At 52.7% G+C, this 21,261-nt stretch overlaps 1 protein-coding gene across 6 annotated transcripts; it reads right to left on the bottom strand.

Moving 5' to 3' along the window:
- Nucleotides 1-401: 401 nt before the first annotated feature.
- On the bottom strand, nt 402-21,221 carry TAF5L (TATA-box binding protein associated factor 5 like; the record flags this gene model as incomplete). 6 transcript variants are annotated; one of them, XM_081298061.1, is made up of 5 exons in its annotated part: nt 402-2,325; nt 6,570-7,291; nt 12,403-12,507; nt 14,026-14,170; nt 21,091-21,221. In XM_081298061.1, the coding sequence occupies 4 exons, from the start codon at nt 14,165-14,167 to the stop codon at nt 1,528-1,530; spliced, it is 1,767 nt and encodes a 588-aa protein (XP_081154187.1). In that variant the 3' UTR covers nt 402-1,527. The 6 variants fall into 6 exon arrangements, with proteins under 6 accessions (XP_081154187.1, XP_081154188.1, XP_081154190.1 ...); XM_081298062.1 differs by lacking the exon at nt 21,091-21,221 and adding an exon at nt 20,881-21,062; XM_081298064.1 differs by lacking the exon at nt 21,091-21,221 and adding an exon at nt 20,622-20,871.
- Between the last annotated feature and the right edge of the window lie 40 nt (nt 21,222-21,261).

The following is a 21,261-nucleotide window of genomic DNA, read 5'->3' as shown; positions in this document are numbered from 1 at the left end:
TAGGCAACAGGGCCTCCAGCCTCTGACCACAGGGCATCTACTCCATCAGGGCTTACTAGCATCGGTTTCAATTTTGGCATCGTTTAGAAACCTCTTAAGTCCTTATCCAGAATTGTCTATAAGTTCAAGTTTATGAAATGACCTGGTTCTTATGCTCCTTACAGATCTTCAGAGGGTCTTTCAAGGAGCTGGAAGGAGGGCTTTCCCAACGACTCCACAGGTGGTAGAATATGTGCCTCGCAGGATGTGGACAGTGCGGAATGCCACCAGCAATCCAGGCAAAGGCCGAGAGCAACTGCACCTGAAGTGAACCCCAAAGAACCCAAGAACAGATACGATGCCGTGCCTGGGACTGTCCTGGCTGCCACCTGCCTTGCCGAGGCCAAAAAGAGGAGACACTGTTTGTTGAAACTAAATACATTTTAATAGAAAACAAAATACAAAATAACTCTTTTCAGAAAACAGAAATATTTAACCCTTTTCCCACACGTCGGAACTTGCTTTACCCTCAGCATAGCTGGGCTTGGCATGCCCTCAGGGCGGGCGCGACAAAACAAGGCAGGTCAGCGCAACGTGGCCACCGCGGGAGGAAGACACTGAGGGCTACCTTGACAAACAGTCCTTTGGAGACTTCATGTCTTGTGACTTATTCCAAATTGTTTTTTATCATAATCTTTTTTATTTGGTGCTGGGGACTAAACCCAGGGCCTCACGCCTGCTAGGCAAGCGGTCTGCTGCCAAGTCACACCAGCCCACCATCATCTCTCTTTTTAGGGGAGAATTTCTGACAAAAGTGCAGCTGAGAAAAGGACTTTCCCTTCCCAGGGTCACTACAGAGCCAGCGCTCAGCGCCCTCACCTGCTTCCAGAAATGGGTCCCTGGCACCACCAGGCCACACAGAGACTTCCCTTCTCCCGACACACTGTGCTGCCAGCTTCTCTGAATTCCCTGAACCTTAAAATTCCCAGGATCACAGCCAGTGCGAGGAGTCAAACCTGAAAGATAAAAGCAGAGAAGGGCCCCTCTGCCAGTGCTAGTTTCCTCTTCTCAATAATAATAATAATAATAATAATAATTATAATAACAATAATAAAAAAAATCCTGGTTCTCTGTCATGAAGGAAAAGGAAAGACTCTGCCAGGATGAGCCCTCCCCAGGTCCCACCCCAGTCTCCAAAAGGAGCCCCCGAGAAGCGAGGGGTAGCCCAAGTGACGCTGTGCCGCTGCTGTGAGCACTCTGCAGCCTGCGGGCAGGAGAAGGCAGGTCAGTCGGGGAGGAGAGGGAGGTGCAGGAGGTCCTGGGGGTCCTCAAGGCCAGCAGCCGCCCTGGGAGCGGGCCAGTCCTCAGCCCACACTCGGGCACCAATGCTCTGCCCCCCCACGAGCCCCATGGGCCTGCAGTGTAGTCGGGGCCCAGCAGGAAGGGAGGGGCTCTGTCACAGTCCATCAGTGATTCGGTCTCCACATGTCCACTGCTGCAGCCAGAGGCCTCTGCCACGGCTCAGTCCACCCTAACCAAGGTAAAAGGCTAATGCTCCTGATTTTCCTGTGTGATCCCCGTCACCAAGAGGAGGTTGCAGGCCATGAACTGCACACCGAGTACACTGCTCATGGGCCCCGTGTACACACCCACCAGCTCACTGGAGGAGCCGTCAGCAGGCGCACTGCCGCAGGCACTCCTGATGTCCCAGACGCGCACAGAGTTGTCCATGGAGGCAGAGGCCACTAGGCCGCTGTCTGGGCTGAAGGCGAGGCTGGTGATGCTGTCCGTGTGGCCTCTCAGCTCCTTGAAGAGGGTCCCGGAGGCCAAGTCCCACAGCTTCAACCGCTGGTCCTCGCCTGCGGAGGCCAAGTACTTCCCGTTGGGAGAGAAGGCAACAGCCAGCACGGGCCCGCGGTGGCCTGTGAAGAGCCGCACAGAGTTCCCCTGCTGGGCGCTCCACAGCCGGACAGTTTTGTCGGTCGAGCCCGTGGCCAGGTAGTTGGAGTTCGGGTGGAACTTGACACAGTCCACATCTGCCAGGTGACCTGCGTATATCCTCAGGGGGTACGTCCGATCCAGTGACCACAGCCTGGCGGTGCGGTCGTGGGACCCACTGGCAAAGTACAGGCTGTAGGGGCTGACGTCCAAGTCCCACACCGGGTAGGCATGCCCTTGGTACAGCACAGTGTTGCTGAAGCTGCCCAGGTCCCAGTATCGGATGGACATATCTTCAGAGCAAGAGAGCAGCCCTGAGCCATCTGCGAGGAAGCGCGTGCTGTATACAGGTCCGCAGTGGCCCCGCAGCGTCTTCATCTCTGTGCCCATGCCGTCGTCCTCAGTGTCCTGGGCATGGGGGTGGCAGGAAAGGAAACACATACGAGAGGGTGGTTAGTGGTCTCGTAGGCAAGGATCAGGAGAGGAAAAGGCAGCGCGCAGGGCTCCTGGGAGACGAAGCTGTGACCCTGAAGGGCAGCCAGGGGCGGGGTAAGGGAGGGGGGGATGGGGGGGGGAAGCAGGGTCCCTGCTAAGAGCACTGAGCCCAGCTCACTCCTGGGTAAGAGCAGCTGCGCATCTCAAAGTCTGATCCAGAGGCAGCCCTTAGGGCCCCCTCCACACACTGTCTCCTCATCAGCCCTGGCTGCTTTATGCTCCCTATGCTCTGCCGCTTCTGGGAGTCAGTGATGAGGAAGCACCCGGAGCACATAAGCCTCGCCTCAGGGCTCAGGCACAACTCAGGAGGCTTTAGCCAAAACAAAGCCTGGCTGCATGAGGCAAGGAGGGCAGCTGTCAGCATCAGGATCCCCCGCCACATCCCGGTCCAAGGATGGAGAGGAGATGGCCGCCCCGATACTCGAAGAACAGGCTGCTTCAAGGATTTACATGGTGCTGGGAATCGAACCCAGTGCCTCATACATGCTAGGCAAGTGCTCTCACTGAGCCACAACCCTGAGAAGCGTTTTTGGGATGCTCTTTTTCCTACTTGAAAGTGGAAATGAACGTCTCCACTGTGCATGTTTCTAGAAAGTTAAAAGAATAAACACTGGTGTCCAAGAATGCTCCAACGGCAACTGCAGACACTCCAGTTTAAAAACACATCAGCTCTTGGGAGCTCAGCATTTTACCAAGGACTGCCCAGAATATCAGTAATTTCCTCTCTCAAGGGGTTACAGCAACACTTAGAAATTCCAAGCACGACTCACTGCCCCGCTAAGGAAGTCGCTGAGGACTGTAGAACCAAAGGAGACCCTGGGCACATGAGCAAAGACCCTTGGGAATGGACTGTGGGCTAAGGCATGAGGGTCTCCACCTCACTGGGCACTGAGCATATGCTTAAGAGACAATGTGCAGGCACTGGGCAGACGCATTCCTGGGGTCTGCACTGCAGCCGGCAGCGTCACCTGTGGTGGGGCCTGTGAGGAGTGAGATGGGGCAAGCCCACCAAACAAGAGTCCATGGCTGTCTGACCTGCGGCAGCAATGATGCCTACATGTGCCCGTGGCTCGTGGCTCCTGAGACTAGAATGGGAAGAGACCACTGTTTCACTGATGGCTTCATGATGCCAACACAATTGGACTATGACATTCTGTTCATGCTGGATCAAATAAAATACTGTTAAAATGGATTCTGACACTTTTTCCTTTTCTAAAGCAGCTATTAGACCACTCAGGTATAGGGCTCATATCATGTGCCCACTGCAGACCTACAGTTTCAGGTATAAATTACAGGGCTGATTGCAACTCTGACCTCTTTACTTTTCAAATTCAAGGATGGTGGGGCAGAGCAGGAGTCCCCAGGCCTGAAGGACTGTGCAGAAGTGCTATGCTGGCAACCCCAGCCTGGAGTCTGCAGCCTTGCCCTGTGGCCAGCAAGGGCTAGAGGCAGGCGTGGTTCTGCCTGGTGTCGCATGGAACACAGGCAGAGAATGGAGGTCTCAGAGAGCAGAGGTCTCACCCTGGGCACATGGCCCTGGGGAGCAGACCCTGCCTGGCCAATCGTACAGTTTCACAGCCACGCGGGCACTGCCAAGTGGGGAACCGAGGAATGGGCCAGTGCTGCAGATTGTCATGAGACCCTTTTTGCCTAGAGACGATTGACACACACATGAGAGTTTTGGTTATTGTCTTATTATGATGATGGTTAATTAGAATTTTCTTGTGGTACTAGGGGTTGAAGCCAGGGCCTTGTGCTTGCTGGGAAGCACCGAACCAGGCTGCACACTAGTCCTGCTGTCAACCTCTAAGCTGAGAACCCAGACTGTCAGATCCACATTTCTGAAAAATAGAGCACCAGGGCTCTGTGCACATGTGGCCATCACCACTACCTGTCAAGACTGCCAAGGCCGCATCTAGAAACCCTGCCTGGCATGGTCAACCGGTCCTCTGTGTGCCAGCAACCCTGCACAACGTCTCCCATGTGACTGCCAAGCTCCAAGCTCCTATCACGGGGAGATGGGAACATGCTTCTCCCCACTGGCCATTTCTTTCACACGAGATGAGTCTTCCAGGCTCATCTTGCAGGTTTGTGGTGCCCTGGCTTTCCCAGTGGGGTAGCCATGCCCTGTGTCTGGGCTGCAGCCTCTTTCTTTGGCTGCCATGAACAAAGCTATGAAGGTTCTTACACCAGTTCTCGGAGGATTTACGTCTTCACCTCCCCTGGTATACACACAGAAACGGGACTGCTAGGTCAGGACACTTTCAGGCCTGTCGTCAGAACCTCAAGTCCACTAATTCATGCAACAATGACTGCGTCAGAAAAAGCAAAGCAGAGGCTGCGTGCTGGCCTTTTAACCTGGTTTCCATGATTTTCTCTTGCTTCTTATTACCTATCTACAGCTTCAGGGCTTCACCTTGACTTTTACCTGTTGGCTTCCAAGGGCATGTGAGCTGGAGACCCCTATAGTACAAGCCTTACTTTTAATTAAATTCTAAAAGGAGAAAGCCAAGTCCAAGTTCTCACTGGAGAAATATTCTTGGCTTCTCCCAAGATGCTCCTGGTTGGAAACCAGACACTTCCCCAAACTACTGTGACAAATAGGTGGAGTGCAAAAACTCAAGCAGGAAGCCCTCAGCATCAGCTACTTGGCTAGAGGCACTTGAGCCCAGTGAAGCAGAGGCAGCGTCTGTAGCACCTTCGGTAAGGGTGGGCACGTGGGCAACACACCTCACTGTGTCCCAGAGTGCCCTCCTGCTCCCCCACTTGCCTATCACCCGACAACTAGGCTCTGCCCCACACCACTTCCTTCCCGCTGCTGCAGCCCAGCCCCAGCTCAGCTACCAGGACTGGAGGAGGCGAAGCTGTGGGCTTCCTGCCCCACCCCAGCTGCATTCACCCATCATTCCTGCCTATTCCTGGAGTCTCTCGCACTAATCTTTAAACCTGGACCTCAAACACACATCCTCTGACTCCTAAAAACCCACAAGTCATTGTCCTTTATGTTAATTTCGAACACCAGATTTGTCTACAAAGCCAGCATCACCAAGCTCCACAGGAATGTTTTTCTTTTTCCTTTACAGAAAACTTAAGTCACGGGCTGGGGTTGTAGCTCAGTGGTGGAGTGCTTACCTAGCATGTGTGAGGCAGAGGGTTCAATCCTCTGCACCACATAAAAACAAATAAATAAATAAAATGAAGGCTAAATTCTCTTAAAAAAAAAAAAAACCCTCAAGTGGTGGAGGGCAGTGGTTCTCAGCTCTAGGTGAATAGCAGCTGGAACTGCTCCAATGGAGGAAGTCTGAAAATTCAAATTCAAGAGCAGTGAAAAGCATACTAAGGGCACTGCAGACCAGGGAGCAGCGTGGGGTCCAGTCCCTTCTTGGCGGGAGACTGCTGCACTGCCTCAGAACCTCATGGCTGGGAGCGGGAGCGGGCTCCCGAGGTGCCCAGGAAGTCTTGACGTCTTTGACAGCAACTCTACGTGCCCAGAGTGACTTCTCTGCTAAGTCTCTCCACGTTGTGCAGAACTCCCACCCAGGCACTTTGAAGCCATGCCACCTGGGTCAGTGGTGACAGGACAACACCACCCTGTCCCATGCTCTCCTAAGGTAGTGATGATGGTGACCAGGACCTTGGCCCTGGGCCTTTTACCACCAACTCAGAGCAGTAACACCTTGGCCACAGCTGCCACATTGCCTGAGGGGCAGATAGGCTCTGCCTGGGTCAGAGGGTGGACCCCTCCACACCACGTTCTACTGTGCTGTGGTGTCTACAGCAGTATTGCCTTGTGAGAGAGATGCTACGCAGCACAAGTACAGACCTGGCCCCGCAGCCCACCTGCACTGCCACACATGCTCAGGGTCACCCAGACGCAGCCTCATCCAGTTTCGGCAATAGGTCTTCAATGATGCTCACGGGTGGCATCGACCTTTCGGAAGGGGTAGGTGCTGACCTCTGGTTAACAGTGCTACATAATACTGTGAGAAATGGCATCTAATCCTGGGCTAGGAATGGGCAGGACTTGGTGGCTAAGGCACGTGGCATGAGACCGGCTCTGTGCATGACGGGAGCAGGGGTGTCTGCTCTCTGGGAGCTCTGCCAGGTGTGGCAGATACTAGCAGTCAGGAAGGACATGCGGGGAGTGATGCTCCTACCTCCTCCTCCAGAGTGTCACAAGCCAGGCGGATACGAGATGTGTCCACCTGGTGGGGCTCCGCCTTCAACTTCTTGGACCGCAGACTCCAGAGCTTGATGCAGGAGTTGTCAAACCCGGCAGCCAGCAGCCTGCTGTCGGGGGAGACCTCAGCGGTGTTGAGCAGTTGCTCCGTGTTGTAGAAGGCATAGAAGCAGATGGTGGTGAGGGAGGGAGGCCCATCCTTCACACGCTTGATGCTGTCCTGCAGGACCTCCAGGGCGGCCTCATTCTGTAAGAGAGGGCTGGGCACATCTGGGGGCTCCAGGCTACCGCTCTCACCACGAGGGCCGCCACTGGCGTAGAGCTGGTAGTCTGTCCTCTTGGCAGGTTGCACATCCAGGTGGATGTGGACGGCCAGCACCCTGCACAGTGCGGTGTTGTTGTCGCTCTGGAGGTAGCGCACCAGGTAGTTGTAGCTGTCTTCTGGCAGGCGGACCACGTACTTGTTGTCCAGGAATGCGCGGAGCCTGGAGTCGGACAGGACGTCCTGGACCGTCCGCGTGGTCTGCAGCTGCTCAATAACCTCTTTCTGGCCTGCATTCTGCAGGAACATCCCATGAAAGCGGCTGTAGAAACTCTCCACCGTGCTCTTAGGGCTGTTCTGGACCAGGTTGAGATGGAGGTAGACGAAGAGGGGGTAGAGGAGGGGCATCACTTCATGGCTGTGCTGGGAATCAGAATCTGCAATGAGAAAGAGAGAGGGCTTTCAAGATGCAGCACGCGTGGACAAGGTGACCCAGTTGGGGAGCCCTGCCGCACTGCTTCTCCTCCAACTGCGCCCTGATGCGGCAGCCCAGTGGAACTCTGGACTTCAAAGTTTTTCTGGTGGAGGAAGGAAAAGCAAGGGCCCTAGGGCTCAGAGTGTGAGGACATGCCCAGGCTTAAGGCAAAGTATCCCCCAGAGGCCCACGTCTCTCAGAGCAGAAACTCCAGGTGTGAGGGCTCTAAATGTATTTTTGGGAGAATGAATTCTAAATGGATGGCGATCACCTTAAAAACAATGAACACAAGTTCATTCAACACTCACATGGCCACATGGCAAGAAGTTCTGGGGAGCAAATGGGTCTCCAGCTCCTCTTCCCCAAGCACTCTAGTTGCACACAGCTGGACCGAGGCCAGAGCACTACTCAGTGGGCATCCAACATGCCCACTCTCCAGAGTGAAGTGTCTTGACACTGAATCAACCTACACCCAAAACCACCCATCTGCATCTGTTGAGGGCCACAGCCCAGTCGGGATGACGCATGGCATTCTGATAGAAGGGAGTGGTTGAGAGGTGACTCTAGCGAGCCATTGAGATGTTGATGGTTATGTTAAGCTATGTGTTTAGTTGTATATAGACCCCTGCTGTCCGCCTCCAATACAGGGCATGCTAATCTTTGAGGTCCTGCTTGGGATCCCATCTATCAACTAGGGGGGTGGTGGTGTGTGTGTGTTGAGGGCCACTCAGCATATGTTGTCTCCATAGGTGGAGCTGTTGGTTGGACACTTATGCCCTCTGGTGATAGAAAGGTTTTAGTAGCCCTCTGGTGATAGAAAGGTGTTAGTAGCAACCTCCCATTGTAACTTCTCTCCGGATAGCCCCTCCTTCTCTAAACTTTTTTCCCCTAACTCGAGAGACTTCCTCTTTTACTTGATTTAAAGTGTCTTCTCCTAGACTAAGCAAACAAGGTTGTACCAACGTCCATAATGGTAATGTGCCAACTGGCAGAGTTCCTGGGCTTTCCTTTAGTATCTTTTTAAAATCTTCACCATGATGGTTCCACTGTGATATATTTAACAACCCCTCTTTAATGAACCATGGGCTACACCTTTGTATTGTCTTAACTTATGCCCTAACTGTTCTTGATTTTACTGAGATGCCTCCTTCCTCTAGCACTTTACTTAATGCCCTTTCGGTTTGGTTCTTATTAATTTTTAATTCCATATTTCCATGACGAAGATACCCCTAAGATAATGCAAAACAAAACCGAGACAAAATGAAACAAAAATGGAACAAAAATTCATTATATCGCCTTTCTATCCTCCTGAAATGTCCATCCATCCTTTCTCCCTATCTGTTCCTCAGAGGCAAATAGTTTTTCCTCAGATGTGAGCAGTTTTTTCTTCCGTCCCACCCATCTCCAGGGACTGGCAACTTAAAACCAAAGTGAAACAAAACAAAAGAAGAATCTTTAAATGGTTACCATTCTCTCGCCTTCCCTCAGGGGCGAGCAATTTCACTTACCTCCAAGCTTCAGGCGTTCCTGTACGGGCCACCAAATGCCACAGTCTGGCTGGGCACAAATCACGAGAGCCACTCAAGCAGGAACAAACTTTATTTCCGAATTCCCCCCCACCCACGCCACCACGCGGGCCTTCCCAAACTCCCCAGGAATCCCTGCGAGAACTCCAAAGTAGCCAGCACCCAGGCGGGTCTATACACAACTGAATACACAGCTTTACATAACCATCAACATCTCAATGGCTCGCTGGCTTCACCTCTCAACCACTCCCTTATGGCAGAATGCCATGCGTCATCCGGATTCGGCTGTGGCCCTCAACATGCATCCTCATATAGACATTGCTGGTTAAAATATAATTTTTTTTCTTTCCAGCACTAGGAATTGAACCCTTTTTGTTTTGAGACAGGGTCTTACTGAGATGCTGAGGCTGGCTTTGAACTTCGATCCTCCTGCCCAGCCTCCCGGGTCACTGGGATGTGTGCCATAAAATCTAATACTTTTTCAATGGTAATTTACAAATGAGACACTCTGATGCCATTAGTACCACACCACTCACTTTACTACTGAGACACTGAGACTTACTATTGGGACACTACATGACTAAGAAGGTTAAAGAAAACTTTCACAGGATAACGAGACCAGAGTTGTGAGATACTAAGTGCTCATGCTGTCAGGCTGGGCAGAGAAGCAAGAAAGTAGGGCAGCAGTATGGCTGCACGGCCACCAGGACCACATGGACACAGGCACAATGGCAGTAAAATCCAGGTGCTTGCTGTACTTTGAGCTCTGCTGACTACTTTGAGTTTATTTGTCCTCATCTGCAGTGAGTCTGGGTTTGTACAGACATAGCAGGTGTTAGGGTCACATGCAGCATAATGTCTGTCCCTATGAAGACAGATCACACAGCACTCCAATTCAGCGCCGTGCCCTGCAGGCCTTTCCTTGGCACAAGCAGGCATGCTGAGTGGGAGAATCCACCTGCCTCACCTGGCAACAGCAATCTCCACAGTTCCCTCCGAATGTCCACCTCCCAAGAGACAGGGAACAGTGCCAGATGTGGTGTAGGCAGCCGTCCCCTCCTCCACAGAGAGACCACTGTCTACAATGACAACAAACGCCCCCTTTGCCTGGGGTGAGATGCCTGACCACTGTGCTGCTGGCCCACAGGTGAAGCTCAGAGCCTCTGGCTGGTCAGGACACAGCACCACTGCCCAGGGGAGCTGGACAGCTGCCCCACGTAGGGCAAGGAAGACTATGTGGCTGAAGTCATCCTGTGTCTCTTGGTGAGGTTGTCCAATCAGCCTGTGAAAACCACAGCCCAGTGCAGGTGGAGCATGCTCAGCATAGCCCCTCCTGGCAACAGGCCCGGCTCAGCCCAGAGGCTGTGGCCAGCTGCAGGCATGTAACTGTCCCCACCTCCTGTTTCTCCTGCTTAGCTCTTGAAAGGCTGCTTCTCTAGAGAGGGAGCATGCTGGAGGCCACACGCAGCACGCAGGTGCGAGGTGGAATGAATCTGTGTGTCCAGCTGGCTGAGCCATGGCACCGAACGTTTGGTCAGACATTATTCTAGACTGCTGCTGTGGAGGCATTTTTCGCAAGCAAGTAGCTTCTAAGTCAGCTGACTTAACGGCTAAACAGACTTCAAGCAACAGCCCTCCACAACAGTGAGTGAAGGCCTCAATAGAAAAGAACCCAGGGGGCTGGGGATGTGGCTCAAGCGGTAGCGCGCTCGCCTGGCATGCGTGCGGCCCGAGTTCAATCCTCAGCACCACATACCAACAAAGATGTTGTGTCCGCCGAGAACTAAAAAAAAAAAAATAAATATTAAAAATTCTCTCTCCTCTCTCACTCTCTCTTAAAAAAAAAAAAAAAAAAAAAGAAAAAAAGAAAAGAACCCAGGTGCTCTAGGAAGGAATTCTGATCACAACTCCAGCTGTCGCTGGACCCCTAGCACTGCTTGAGACAACTCCTCAGACTCCTCTCTGCATATCCTGTTAGTTCTGCTTTTTTGGGAATCCAGCTGATGCAGATTCTGATGCTTCTTTAACTATTGCAATTTGCAATGAGCTTTATGTACCAACTACAGGAACAGAAGCCCCAATCCTGCAGAGATGCAGGACCTGCAGAGATGCAGGACCTGGGGAGGGTGAGGCACTCCCACCATAGACCCTATTCCTGAGTGACGTTTTCACTCTGATGAGCTCCTCTCCATAGGGGGCACCTGGCCTCCGACCAGCGTGTGCCTTCTTCCACCCGTGTCTCCCTGTGGAAGAGCAATAGCGCCAGCTCATGCCAAGCCAGGCTGACTATACTGAGGCGTGGGCCCACTGCAGGGCGTGTGAGCAGAATGTGCTTATTGGGGTCATCAGAGGAGGCTGCCTAGGGCAGATGTCATTCATGCCAGCACCCACAAAAGATGTGGAGGAGTGGGAGGCTTGGGAAGTGACAGCCATGGGCACAGTGACAGAGGTAGTGGCCAGATTTGTTGGTCCTAGGGCTTTTAGGGTGTACGTAAATTATGCAAAGAAAATTAGGATAATCTACACATATATACATCCAGGGGCATCATTTTATTTGTGGGTCTCCTCAAACACATCATTACCATTAAAAATTATTATTATTTTTTATTAGTTGCACATTAAAAATTATTAACACATGGATCGTTCAAATAAAAATAGAACAAGTGCCAGGCGTGGTGGCACAAGCCAGTAATGCTCAGGAGGCCAAGGCAGGAGGATCACGAGTTCAAAGCCAGACTCAGCAAAATCGAGGCACTAAGCAACTCAGTGAAATCTGTCTCTAAATAAAATACAAAATAGAGCTGGGGATGTGGCTCAGTGGGCCAGTGCCCCTGAGTTCAATCCCTAGCACTTAAAAAAAAAAAACACTCCAAGTTTTAAACCAAAGGTGGTTCAAGGGTGGAGCAGGCTCCCACTTTCTACAAGGGGCTCTGCACAGAAGTTACACGACAGATGATACCAGCTGCTCACCGCTTTCTCTGCTGCCACCTCCTAGCACCTCAAGGGCATCAGGCACCTAAGGTTGTAGGGACGGGTAGGTTCAGCCTTCAACTGCCTCTGTCCCAGACAGGTTAAGTGACTCGTTTTTCAACAGTGGCTACATTGAGTTGACCTCATGGTGATAAAGGAGCAGATGGAATACCCGTCTATCGACTTGCATTACAGAGGTCACTTGTCCCTGTGAGCATCCAGCCCCTGCTGATTCCAGGAGGACTGCAGTCTCCCACTTTTGGAAACACAGGACAGAGACCACCTCAAGACGTGCTGTGACTGGCACAATACCTAGGGGCGTTCCCCATGCTGGACTTCTGCTTCGAGCTACTCAGCACACATCACATCCCTGTGCTGAGGGCTGTGGCAAGACAGAACAAGCACCTGAGCTCTCTTCTGGCCTCTGTGAACTTTAGCCTCAAGAACTTCAACTCCCTTGTCAATTCCATGAGGCTTGTCTGCACACAGTCCCAACACTGTGCCCACTATATGACAAGCTCCGAGAAAAATTTGCACTGCTCTATCTTAGGAAAGGTTCCCACAACTGAGCACTCACCAGTGAGAAAATTCCTCAGCCGTCCGAACTGTACTTCATACTGCTGGGGCTCTGCCTGGCAAGGGGCTGCAGACACTATGTTGGCACAACCAGATTCAGACTGGACTGAAGAGGAAAAGAGAAAGGCAGGAAGGAGATTAATAGCAGGACAGGTGGAGGGCCAGGGGAGGTGCTGGGCTGTCCCAGCGGCACAGGCAGTCCATAAGTGGCCACCAGTGTGAGGTGTTGACCTGTCTGCCCCTCCCTCCTGACACCCTACTTTAAGGGCAGAGGAATAGAAAGGCAGAGAGCACGGGACCCATGAGAGGGAAGAGGACAGCCTGTTACGTTGCTAAGGCACATCTAGAAATGCCGGGTCTATGAGTTTCCCGTGCTACAGCATGTAGTGGTGCAGGCATTGGGGGGTCTTTTCATTTCCTTGGAGGCCTCCTTGATTTTCAGTCCTCTGCCAAGTTCTCCTTTCCACTACTACATGTTTAGTTCTCCTTCCCCAAACAGCACTCTCTTCTTATCTCAGGCTAGAATCAGGCTGCACTGTCTGCTCTCCGTCACCTGCACCACAACCACAGGAGAGGGCAACTCGGGCTGCTCCAGGAGACCAGGCCCCTTAACCTGCACCACACCAGCACCTGGCTCCATCTTGTCCAGGATGACAGTCTAAAGATCCCTGAGCCCGAGAGAGCCTCAGAGGGAGCGAGGAACCTGCCTGAGGATGTTCTTGGGTTTCACCATCCCATCTCCTTCCTGTAGCAAAGTCAACCCACCCTTGAAGCAGGGAGGCCAGGCGCTAAAAGCAGAGTGAGGGGAGCAGGGATGGAAGGTGGGGATGGGGTCTGTAAGAGCAAAAGTACAGGAAGGAGAGAGAAGGTGCTGCTCCTGCTCCACCTCCACATAGCCACCAGGCCCTTGGCCCACACCCCCAGCCCCAGCACTGTGCAGGGACTCAGCCGAGAAAGTCGCATCACAGAGAAGCCTGAACTCAAATTGACTGAGCAATCACCACTTGCTATTCCAGGTGGAGGACAGGTTTTTCTACAGAACCTGATTTCAGAACAATAAGACTTTTTTATGCATGCTAGACAAGTGCTCTACCACTGAGCTACACCCCAGCCCTAAACATTACAGAACAGCACTTGGTCCCCCATTAATATGCACAACTTTTATGGTTTTGTATATTAGTTAAGTTTGTTTTTCTGTACTGGGGATTTGGTATAGGGGCACTTAACCACTGAGCCACATCCCCTGCCCTTTTTACATTTTATTTAGAGACAAGGTCTCACTAAGTTGCTTAGGGTCTCACTAAGTTGTTGAGGTTGATTTTTTCCTCCATTTTTTGAAAATTGTTCTACTTAATTATACATGACAACAGATGCATTTCAATTCATTGTACACAAATAGAGCACAACATTCCAAGTCTCTGGTTGTACTCAGAAAGATCTTTTAAAAACCACTGTCCTCAAAGTGCTCATTCGCCCTTCAAAACACTTCTTGCCAGTGGAGGGGACCTGGCTCTCAGGGTCTTGGGGTGGGGGGCAAAGAGGCTGTACAGACCAGCAGGTACAGGTAAAGCATCTACAAGCAGAGGAGCCCGGCTCTAGGCCACCTGCAGGGGCCCAGCATCACCTGAGAGGTTGGCCGCCATCTCCTCTGCACTCTGTGACAGCCGCAGGCCTTGCTTCAGGGGGCCATCGGAGTCCACGTACTGCCGGCGTTTGAGGTAGCAGGACACTGCCGTCTGGAGCTGCTCCGTGCGCACACGTTTCATGACCTTCATGGGGGAAGCACAGGTGGGACTGTAAGGGCGACGGGCCACAGCACCAGAGATCAGCTGGGGCCAGGAAGACTGGCCATGTGGCCACACGCACAGCCTAAGCCAGTTGCCTACCGCATGCTCCTCCACTTCATCTGTTTCCCATGATCATATCGCCAACATCAGTAGTGGAAGTGGGAACAGCAGCACAACAGACCCATAGGCCATCCCAACACCATGATTTCAGTCAGACCCAGGACCCCACATCAGAGCAGTTGACAGGCAACGGGCCAGGCCTGTCTCTTCCCCGCCTGCCCTGAGAGATGTGAACCAGCAGCAAGACCACTAAACATGGGCAGAGGCAGCGCAGAACCCAAGACACAAAACCCAGAACTGGTCAGGAAGCCCTGCTAGCGCCACAGCAAGGATCAAGACAGTGTGCTTTCATGCAAAACAAATCACTTCTGTACAAACTGAACCACAGGCACAGAAAAGCGCCACAGCTGCTAGAGGGCAAGTAAGTGTGCGGAACACCTCAGGTCTTGTCAGGCCAGAAGAAAAGTGGCAGGAAATGAGCTGTATGGGGCAAACTATGTTTTAATAATCTGTAATAGTCTGAACTCATTCCAGGGTTCTCCCCCCCTCTCTCTCTCACACACACACACACACACAAAGGGAACAAGCAGAGGAATTATTTTCCTTAATTACTAAATTTACTTTCAAGAACTAAAGGAACCTCTAGCATTGCCATGGCCACAAATGCTACTGTGCAGGAAACTTATTCACTATCATGTGATGACCCCAGACAGTGGGACGAACAGCACTTGGTCCCCCATTAATATGCACAGGGAGTAGCCTGCTTCTAGCATCAGGGCATGGGCCACCACTACAGTGCCTCACAGGTACCTCGCCCCCAGCGGGCTTCTGAGAACCAGGGCTGCAGGATGTGGAGCCTGCTTCTGACCCACACCACTGGGTCCGCCTTCCAGATGGACTGTGGCAGCCTTCTCCTGAGTGCTCTCATTATTTAAGATTTAAAATTCTACCTTTTCCAGAAATTTGTCATCCATCTATAATTTCTTAGTGCATGGCCTGTGGTGAGGAGCTCCCCTGGACCCCTGCGGCCGGCACAACCTTCCTCCATGCTGACTGGTGTTGCTCTGCAGGCACCTGGCTCAATTCTCAGGGCCTCCTGGAAGGGAGGTGGGAGGCTGGACAGACATGACCACACCCAGATCCATGCAGCAGAGGACAGCACTCTGCTACACCACACGCACTGAGACAGTGCCATCTAGTACTTCACTCCAGGGGACTGCAAGGAACATAAAGCACACCTGGAAAGGAGCAGCACTGGGGGTGCTGGGTCATGGCTTGGTGGCACAGGGAGAAGCCTGGATGACCCACAGAGGCCCCCCTTTCTTTCCCAGTTGACATTCCTAATTGCTGACATAGTTCTGCTGCTTTGGGAGTGACCTCCCACTCTCAGCATCACCCATCCTCCTTGAGGACAGACCACTAGTCACCACATTAGGATGCAAGAGGTCAGCGACTGTGCCTGTGGTTCTCTATGGCCCCTAACCTGTTGTATGAGTCTCCTGGGGTGTGTGCACCAGTGATGTCAGCCCTGGACTAGATTCTGACTCGGAATCACACAGCAGCTGTGGGGGGTGCTTTCTCGTCATCCACACCAGTCCGCTGCCCTCCTGAACACAGACAGCTTACCGGGTGGCCCGCTGCCACCTCCTACTGATGGGGGAGCGTGTCCCCAAGCAGTCTAGTCAGACCCCTCTGCAAGGACAACCTGCTCATGAGAGATGCAGGAACAACCAACCAGTGGGAGGCCAGACCCTGCAAAGACGCAGGTAGCCCAACACAGGGTATCTGTAGAGGAGGGGAAAGGCCAGATGTTCTGAAAGGACAAACACAAGACTGCCATCGGTGCAGCATGGCTGCATTTGGGCAAGAAGCCAGTGTGCCAACACCTGCCCCAAGGGCACCCTGTCTGATCCATGCCAGGACTTGGGGCGAGGACCCCTCTGCAGGTGGTGTGGACCAACTGTGAGGTCGCAGACCTCAGGGTCGGCATTTGGTGTGACTCCTTTGGCCACGCAGACTAAAGCCCAGGGCCAAGGTGCAACTGCCCCTGCTGGTGTGATCCTCAGGCCATACTTGGAGAGGAATAAATGAGAAGGTACCTCAGAGAAATCAGCCCCAGGCTGCGTTCCACAGGTCCATGCCCGCAGATAAGAAAAGAACCTCCTTAGACACCCTCCACTCCAGGCTCAGAACTCGCCCAGCACTGCATTTTCCACTGCCCACTTCATGTTTCCTGGAGCCACAAAACCCCTTCAGAGGACACCAGGTCTGGACATAACTATACACCCCTTGCTAAAATTTCAAATTTCCTGTACTTTCAACTATAATCCTTAAAGGCAAAATATATGTCAAACACCTTTCTCTTTATGTGGTTTGTATTTCTAGAAATCAGAAAGAAGGTTCAGACAGTGTGTTTTTCTCCTATTGCTCCACCTACATTCCATGTTGCCCCAAGACTCCCAGCATGATGACCTCAACTGAAGCAACGGGTGGCTCTGGGCGACCACTTTGGAGATGTGGGCCAGAATCCTGGAGCCCTGGCTCCTGCCCATGATGGGCCTCAGGCTTGGCCACACACTGCATGCCAACCCCTCCCACCAGGTCCACATGTGAGTGGCTGACAGAGGGGGTCTAGGAGGCACCCCCAGGCCACCATGCCCCAGCTGAACATCATGTAGTCCCTGAAACACACAAAGCTGTCACATGGAGGCCCATCCTCCACAAGGCAGCAGTCTGAGCAAGGTGGTTCAGAATAAACCCTTGGCTTAGCTCCCAGAAGTCTCTGACCAATGGTTAGTGGGTGTAATTTCTGTTGTTGCCGAGTAAATATATTTTTCCCACTGTAAATTTATGCTTAAAACAGATGAGAAATCGCTTTGTACTTTGGCTGAATGAGAGGTCAAGGGCCCATGAGGTGCTTAACACTAGTTCTCCACTAAGTGGTCAAAAGGTCATTCTAGGTAGGACCTCAAAACCGAGTGCTGCACTGATGGTTAGACAAGTGTGTTCACCTGGCTGAGAAACACCACTAGAACTGAGAGTAAGGAGCCGGCCCTGCTCACTGAGCAAGGCTAATCCCACAACCACACTGGTTTCCCCAGACCCTTTTGCCCAGCTGACAGCCACACCTGAGCTATATAAGCTGTGCTCCTGCCCAAGGTGTCCACAGGCAAAGGCAGAGAACCACAGCAGATGCCACCAGAAACCGCGGGTAGTTGGGACCACCACAATGCTCTGCACCCCACCCTGGCTGCTTTCAACAGTCGCCAGTCTCCTCACCTGGCCCGATGGTCCCACCTGACCATGACCTTGACTCCCTGACTCTTGGCTAACCCAAGTTGCCTCTCAGCACTGTGTTGTCCCTGGTGGGCTTGTGGCTGACAGGACTGTGCTGGGCGCATTTCCTCCCTCAGACTCTCTTCATGTTCCAAGCATCACACCACCCTCATGAGACTCAGTCTTCAGACAGGCCACCCTCCTGAGCAAGAGGCTAGCAAGACACTTCCATGTGGACGATGCAGATGCAAGACTGAGTCTTACCTTCAGATCCTCCTTACCCAGCACTCCTGGAGAGTAAGAGGCCTGGCCTTCAGGCTCCCTTCCCCCTCCCTCACTTCCTGCCCTGCTCCCTGACCACAGCACAGATCCTTCTCCACTGGGAGGGGCACTCCCACCCAGATCACTCCTGGACACAGAGTAAACAACAGCTCCACCTTCATCTCACCCCAGGGGTCCCTGCCCTCCCTCTCTTCAAGCAGGTGGAGCACCCTGAAGAGAGTTCTTCTCACCTTTGGAGAAGAATTAATGGAGCACTGTCCAGCTTTTGCCGGAAATTCCTGATGGTTCCCTTTAGCTTGTGGTCTTTTGTGATTTCTATAAAATGAAAAGGCCACATATATTTTATTCCTCCTCAAGTACTGATTCTACAACACAGAAAAGCTGACACATACACAGCCTCGTTACCATGGCAGACGGTGATGTCCACACAGGGCATTTATACACCTCTGGCTACGTCTGCCACAGATGAAATGCTGGTGTGTGCTGTTACCACTGCAGGCAGGACACATGGTGCTCAGCGTAGGGTGAGTGCTTTCTGTGCTCACCACTGCTCCCAAGGTTGAATTAAATGCGGCACATGAGGTTTCAGATGCCTTAGTGACATTAGGACATCCACCTGAGTGAGCCTGGAACAGAACGGTCCTCAGGTGTCCATCCCTGGTCCACACAGGTTGTCACGGGAGACACCAGCCGTGCGGGTTCTGAGCATGTGTGGCCACTGCACCTGAGGAGCTGTGTCCGAACTCTAGCGGCCACACGTGCAGACCAAGGAGTTCCGGACGCATGCACTCAGTGAAACAGAAGCATCGCACCTGAGCTGAAAATGCTGGCTCATGACACTTCTAATCACAAACTGTCCCTAAGCTGGCATTTTGATTGTAAAGACAGAGCTATCTTTACCACTGCAAACATCACAGGATCAGTAAGACACTTCAACCCATCTAAACAGGAAGGAAGGAAGGATGCCCAACCAAAAGGTAGGCTCAGTCTGCCTCATTCTTACAAATGGGAAGTGGAAAGAATCTTTTAGTCATCTTAAAATATGGAAATTAACAGCTGTAAGAGCTGTATGCATTATATATGAAGGATAAATGCTTAATTTTAATCTCTAATTTATTAGTTTACACGTATTTTAAAATACTTATGACAACATGCTAATTAATGAAAAACTTTTACTCTACGCATTTGCATATATCTCAAACACCAGTAACCATGACCAGTTAAACCACTCTGAACGTCAAATTCCACTTTTCAGAGCACCTCACTTTCACAAGCACCAACTCATTTACTATAGGAACTTACTGAATCCACATGATGCTCTTACTGGAAATCTTGCCCCAAGCCATCAACCAATGCAGGTGGATGGCACTTTTTCCACTAATCACTTACCGTACTGCTCCCTGCCGCCTACCTGCACAGGCTTTTCCCAGTGGCACCTGACACTTGCACTATGAGGCACTGAGCAATAGTTGCTAAACCCTTCCTGGTTTCTGCTTCACACAACCGATTTGGTAAGACAGAAGAACTATCCGACCTTGATCATCTTTCTTATACAGTGCCCTGTCTTTCAGGATGGTGACCTAGGTACCGTGCCGGACAGCCCTCAAGCTGGGGTGGCATCCTCTTGGGAGGGAGACTTCTATGGGCAGTCATCAGACATGCCAGAATGCACTCTTCAGGGGGAAGCTGCCTGGATAGCCCAGCAGCTGCTCTGTGCCTTCTGTCAGTGCTCTTTACACTTCCAGATGGTTTTGGAAGCCCATCTATGGAAGCCATCATTTCCTTTCAGACTCTAGATAGACCTCCCCATTCCAGAGGTTCTAGGCACCCTCACACTGGCACTCTAATCGAGTTTAGTTAAGTCCTACTGAGGTGTACAACTGAACCTAGCCACCTCTTCTCTCTACCCACAGAACCCAGGAACACCATGCCACTGAGTGTCTCCTACACCACCATTAGGAGCTCACACCTACTGATAACAAAGCACTGGTGCTTCAGTGTCTCCTCTAAGCTTGCAACACCTCTAAGAGGCAGGCAATCTTTTTCAGATGGAAAGCTGAGGCCCCCAGAAGTCATAAAATTTGCCCAAGGTCACACAGTTTCTACGTGGGAACTGGGGCTACCTGGCTGCAGGATCTGGGCTCCAGCTCTCTGCAGGACCCTGCAGCTCCACAGATCTCACATGGGGCCATGGGCTTCCTGGGGGAGCAAGAACGAAAATTGCACACCAGAGGCTTGCTGAGAGAGAGGGAGAGAGAGCAGCACAATCCCACAGGGGATGCTGATGGCTAGAGGAAGGTGCTGGAATGTGACAGCCAGTACTGTGCACTGAATAGTACTAGCTTAACAACTGACTCCTAGGCCCCTCTCAGCTAACACCAATCAAGAAAAAATGACTTTCTTCTGAGATGTCTTTCATACATAGAAATACATTGACTACAGAAACAAAAATGAGATCAGCTACCAAGTAGTCAGATGAGGCCTCTACCTAACTTCACAGTGACAGACCACACCCAAACCTCACAGTTAGAAGCAGGGACAGGGCAGGAACAAGGCCTTCCTGAGGTACCCTAACCCAATCTTTGATGGCAAGGAAGAACGCTCACGCAAACCCACATTTGGTGTCCTGGATAAACACTGATGTTTAAGGCAGAAAGGCTTTATAATAAACAGAAAAAAGAAAGTCAGCATGCATAACATTCAACACAAGAAAATTAGGCCTACCGGGAACCTAGAAGGTACTTAACCCAAAAGAAAGTCACAGCAGCTCCTAAGAGTGCTTTCTGCACGCCAGGCTGCACCCTGGTGTGGATACCTTCGAAAAGGTCCAGGCGAGTTACCGTCCTGGCTTACAGAGAAGGAAACCAGGACTGGGAAAGGCTACACCACAGGTAGCCGGCTACAAGGTTGCAATCTGGGTCCGGGGTCCCCGGGCTCCGTCCGCTGCCAGGGCTTCCCCGGGCTTCCCGGCGTTGAGCGTGGCCGGAGCTGGCCCACGGGTCCGCGCCCCTGCCCCGCGCACGTGTCGCCAGCCAAGCACGGCGGCTACGGCCCTCGCCCACCCCGGGACTCACCTCCCGCCGCCGGAACCTCCGCGCCCGCGAGGTCCGCGCCGCCGCCCACTTCCGCCGGCCGAGCGCGGCCCAGCGCGCAGCCGCCTCCCGCCGCGCCCCGGTGCCCGCCGCCCTCGCCGCGCAGGCGCCCCGCCGCCACGTGCGGCCCCCGCCGCGGGGACCCGGCAGCGCAGGTGCCGCCCCGGGAGCCCGCCCCCCGCCCGCGCTCACTGAGCATGCCAGGAGGCCGCGGCTGCCCCGCCGCCCGCGACCGGCCGCCTCCGCCGCAGCGCCTCGCTCCGCCGCCGCTAGCCCGGGCCCCGCGCCCCGCACCCCGCCGCGCCCGCGGTTCTGCGCGGCCGCCCCATGACCACCAGACGGAGCGGGAGCGCCGGGTTGGGC

This window comes from Spermophilus citellus (genome assembly GCF_964194105.1).
Source record: "Spermophilus citellus genome assembly, chromosome: 6".
Lineage (NCBI taxonomy): Eukaryota > Metazoa > Chordata > Mammalia > Rodentia > Sciuridae > Spermophilus > Spermophilus citellus.
The sequence above is the reverse complement of the archived record's forward strand: the minus strand, read 5'-3'. Positions and strand labels throughout refer to the sequence as shown.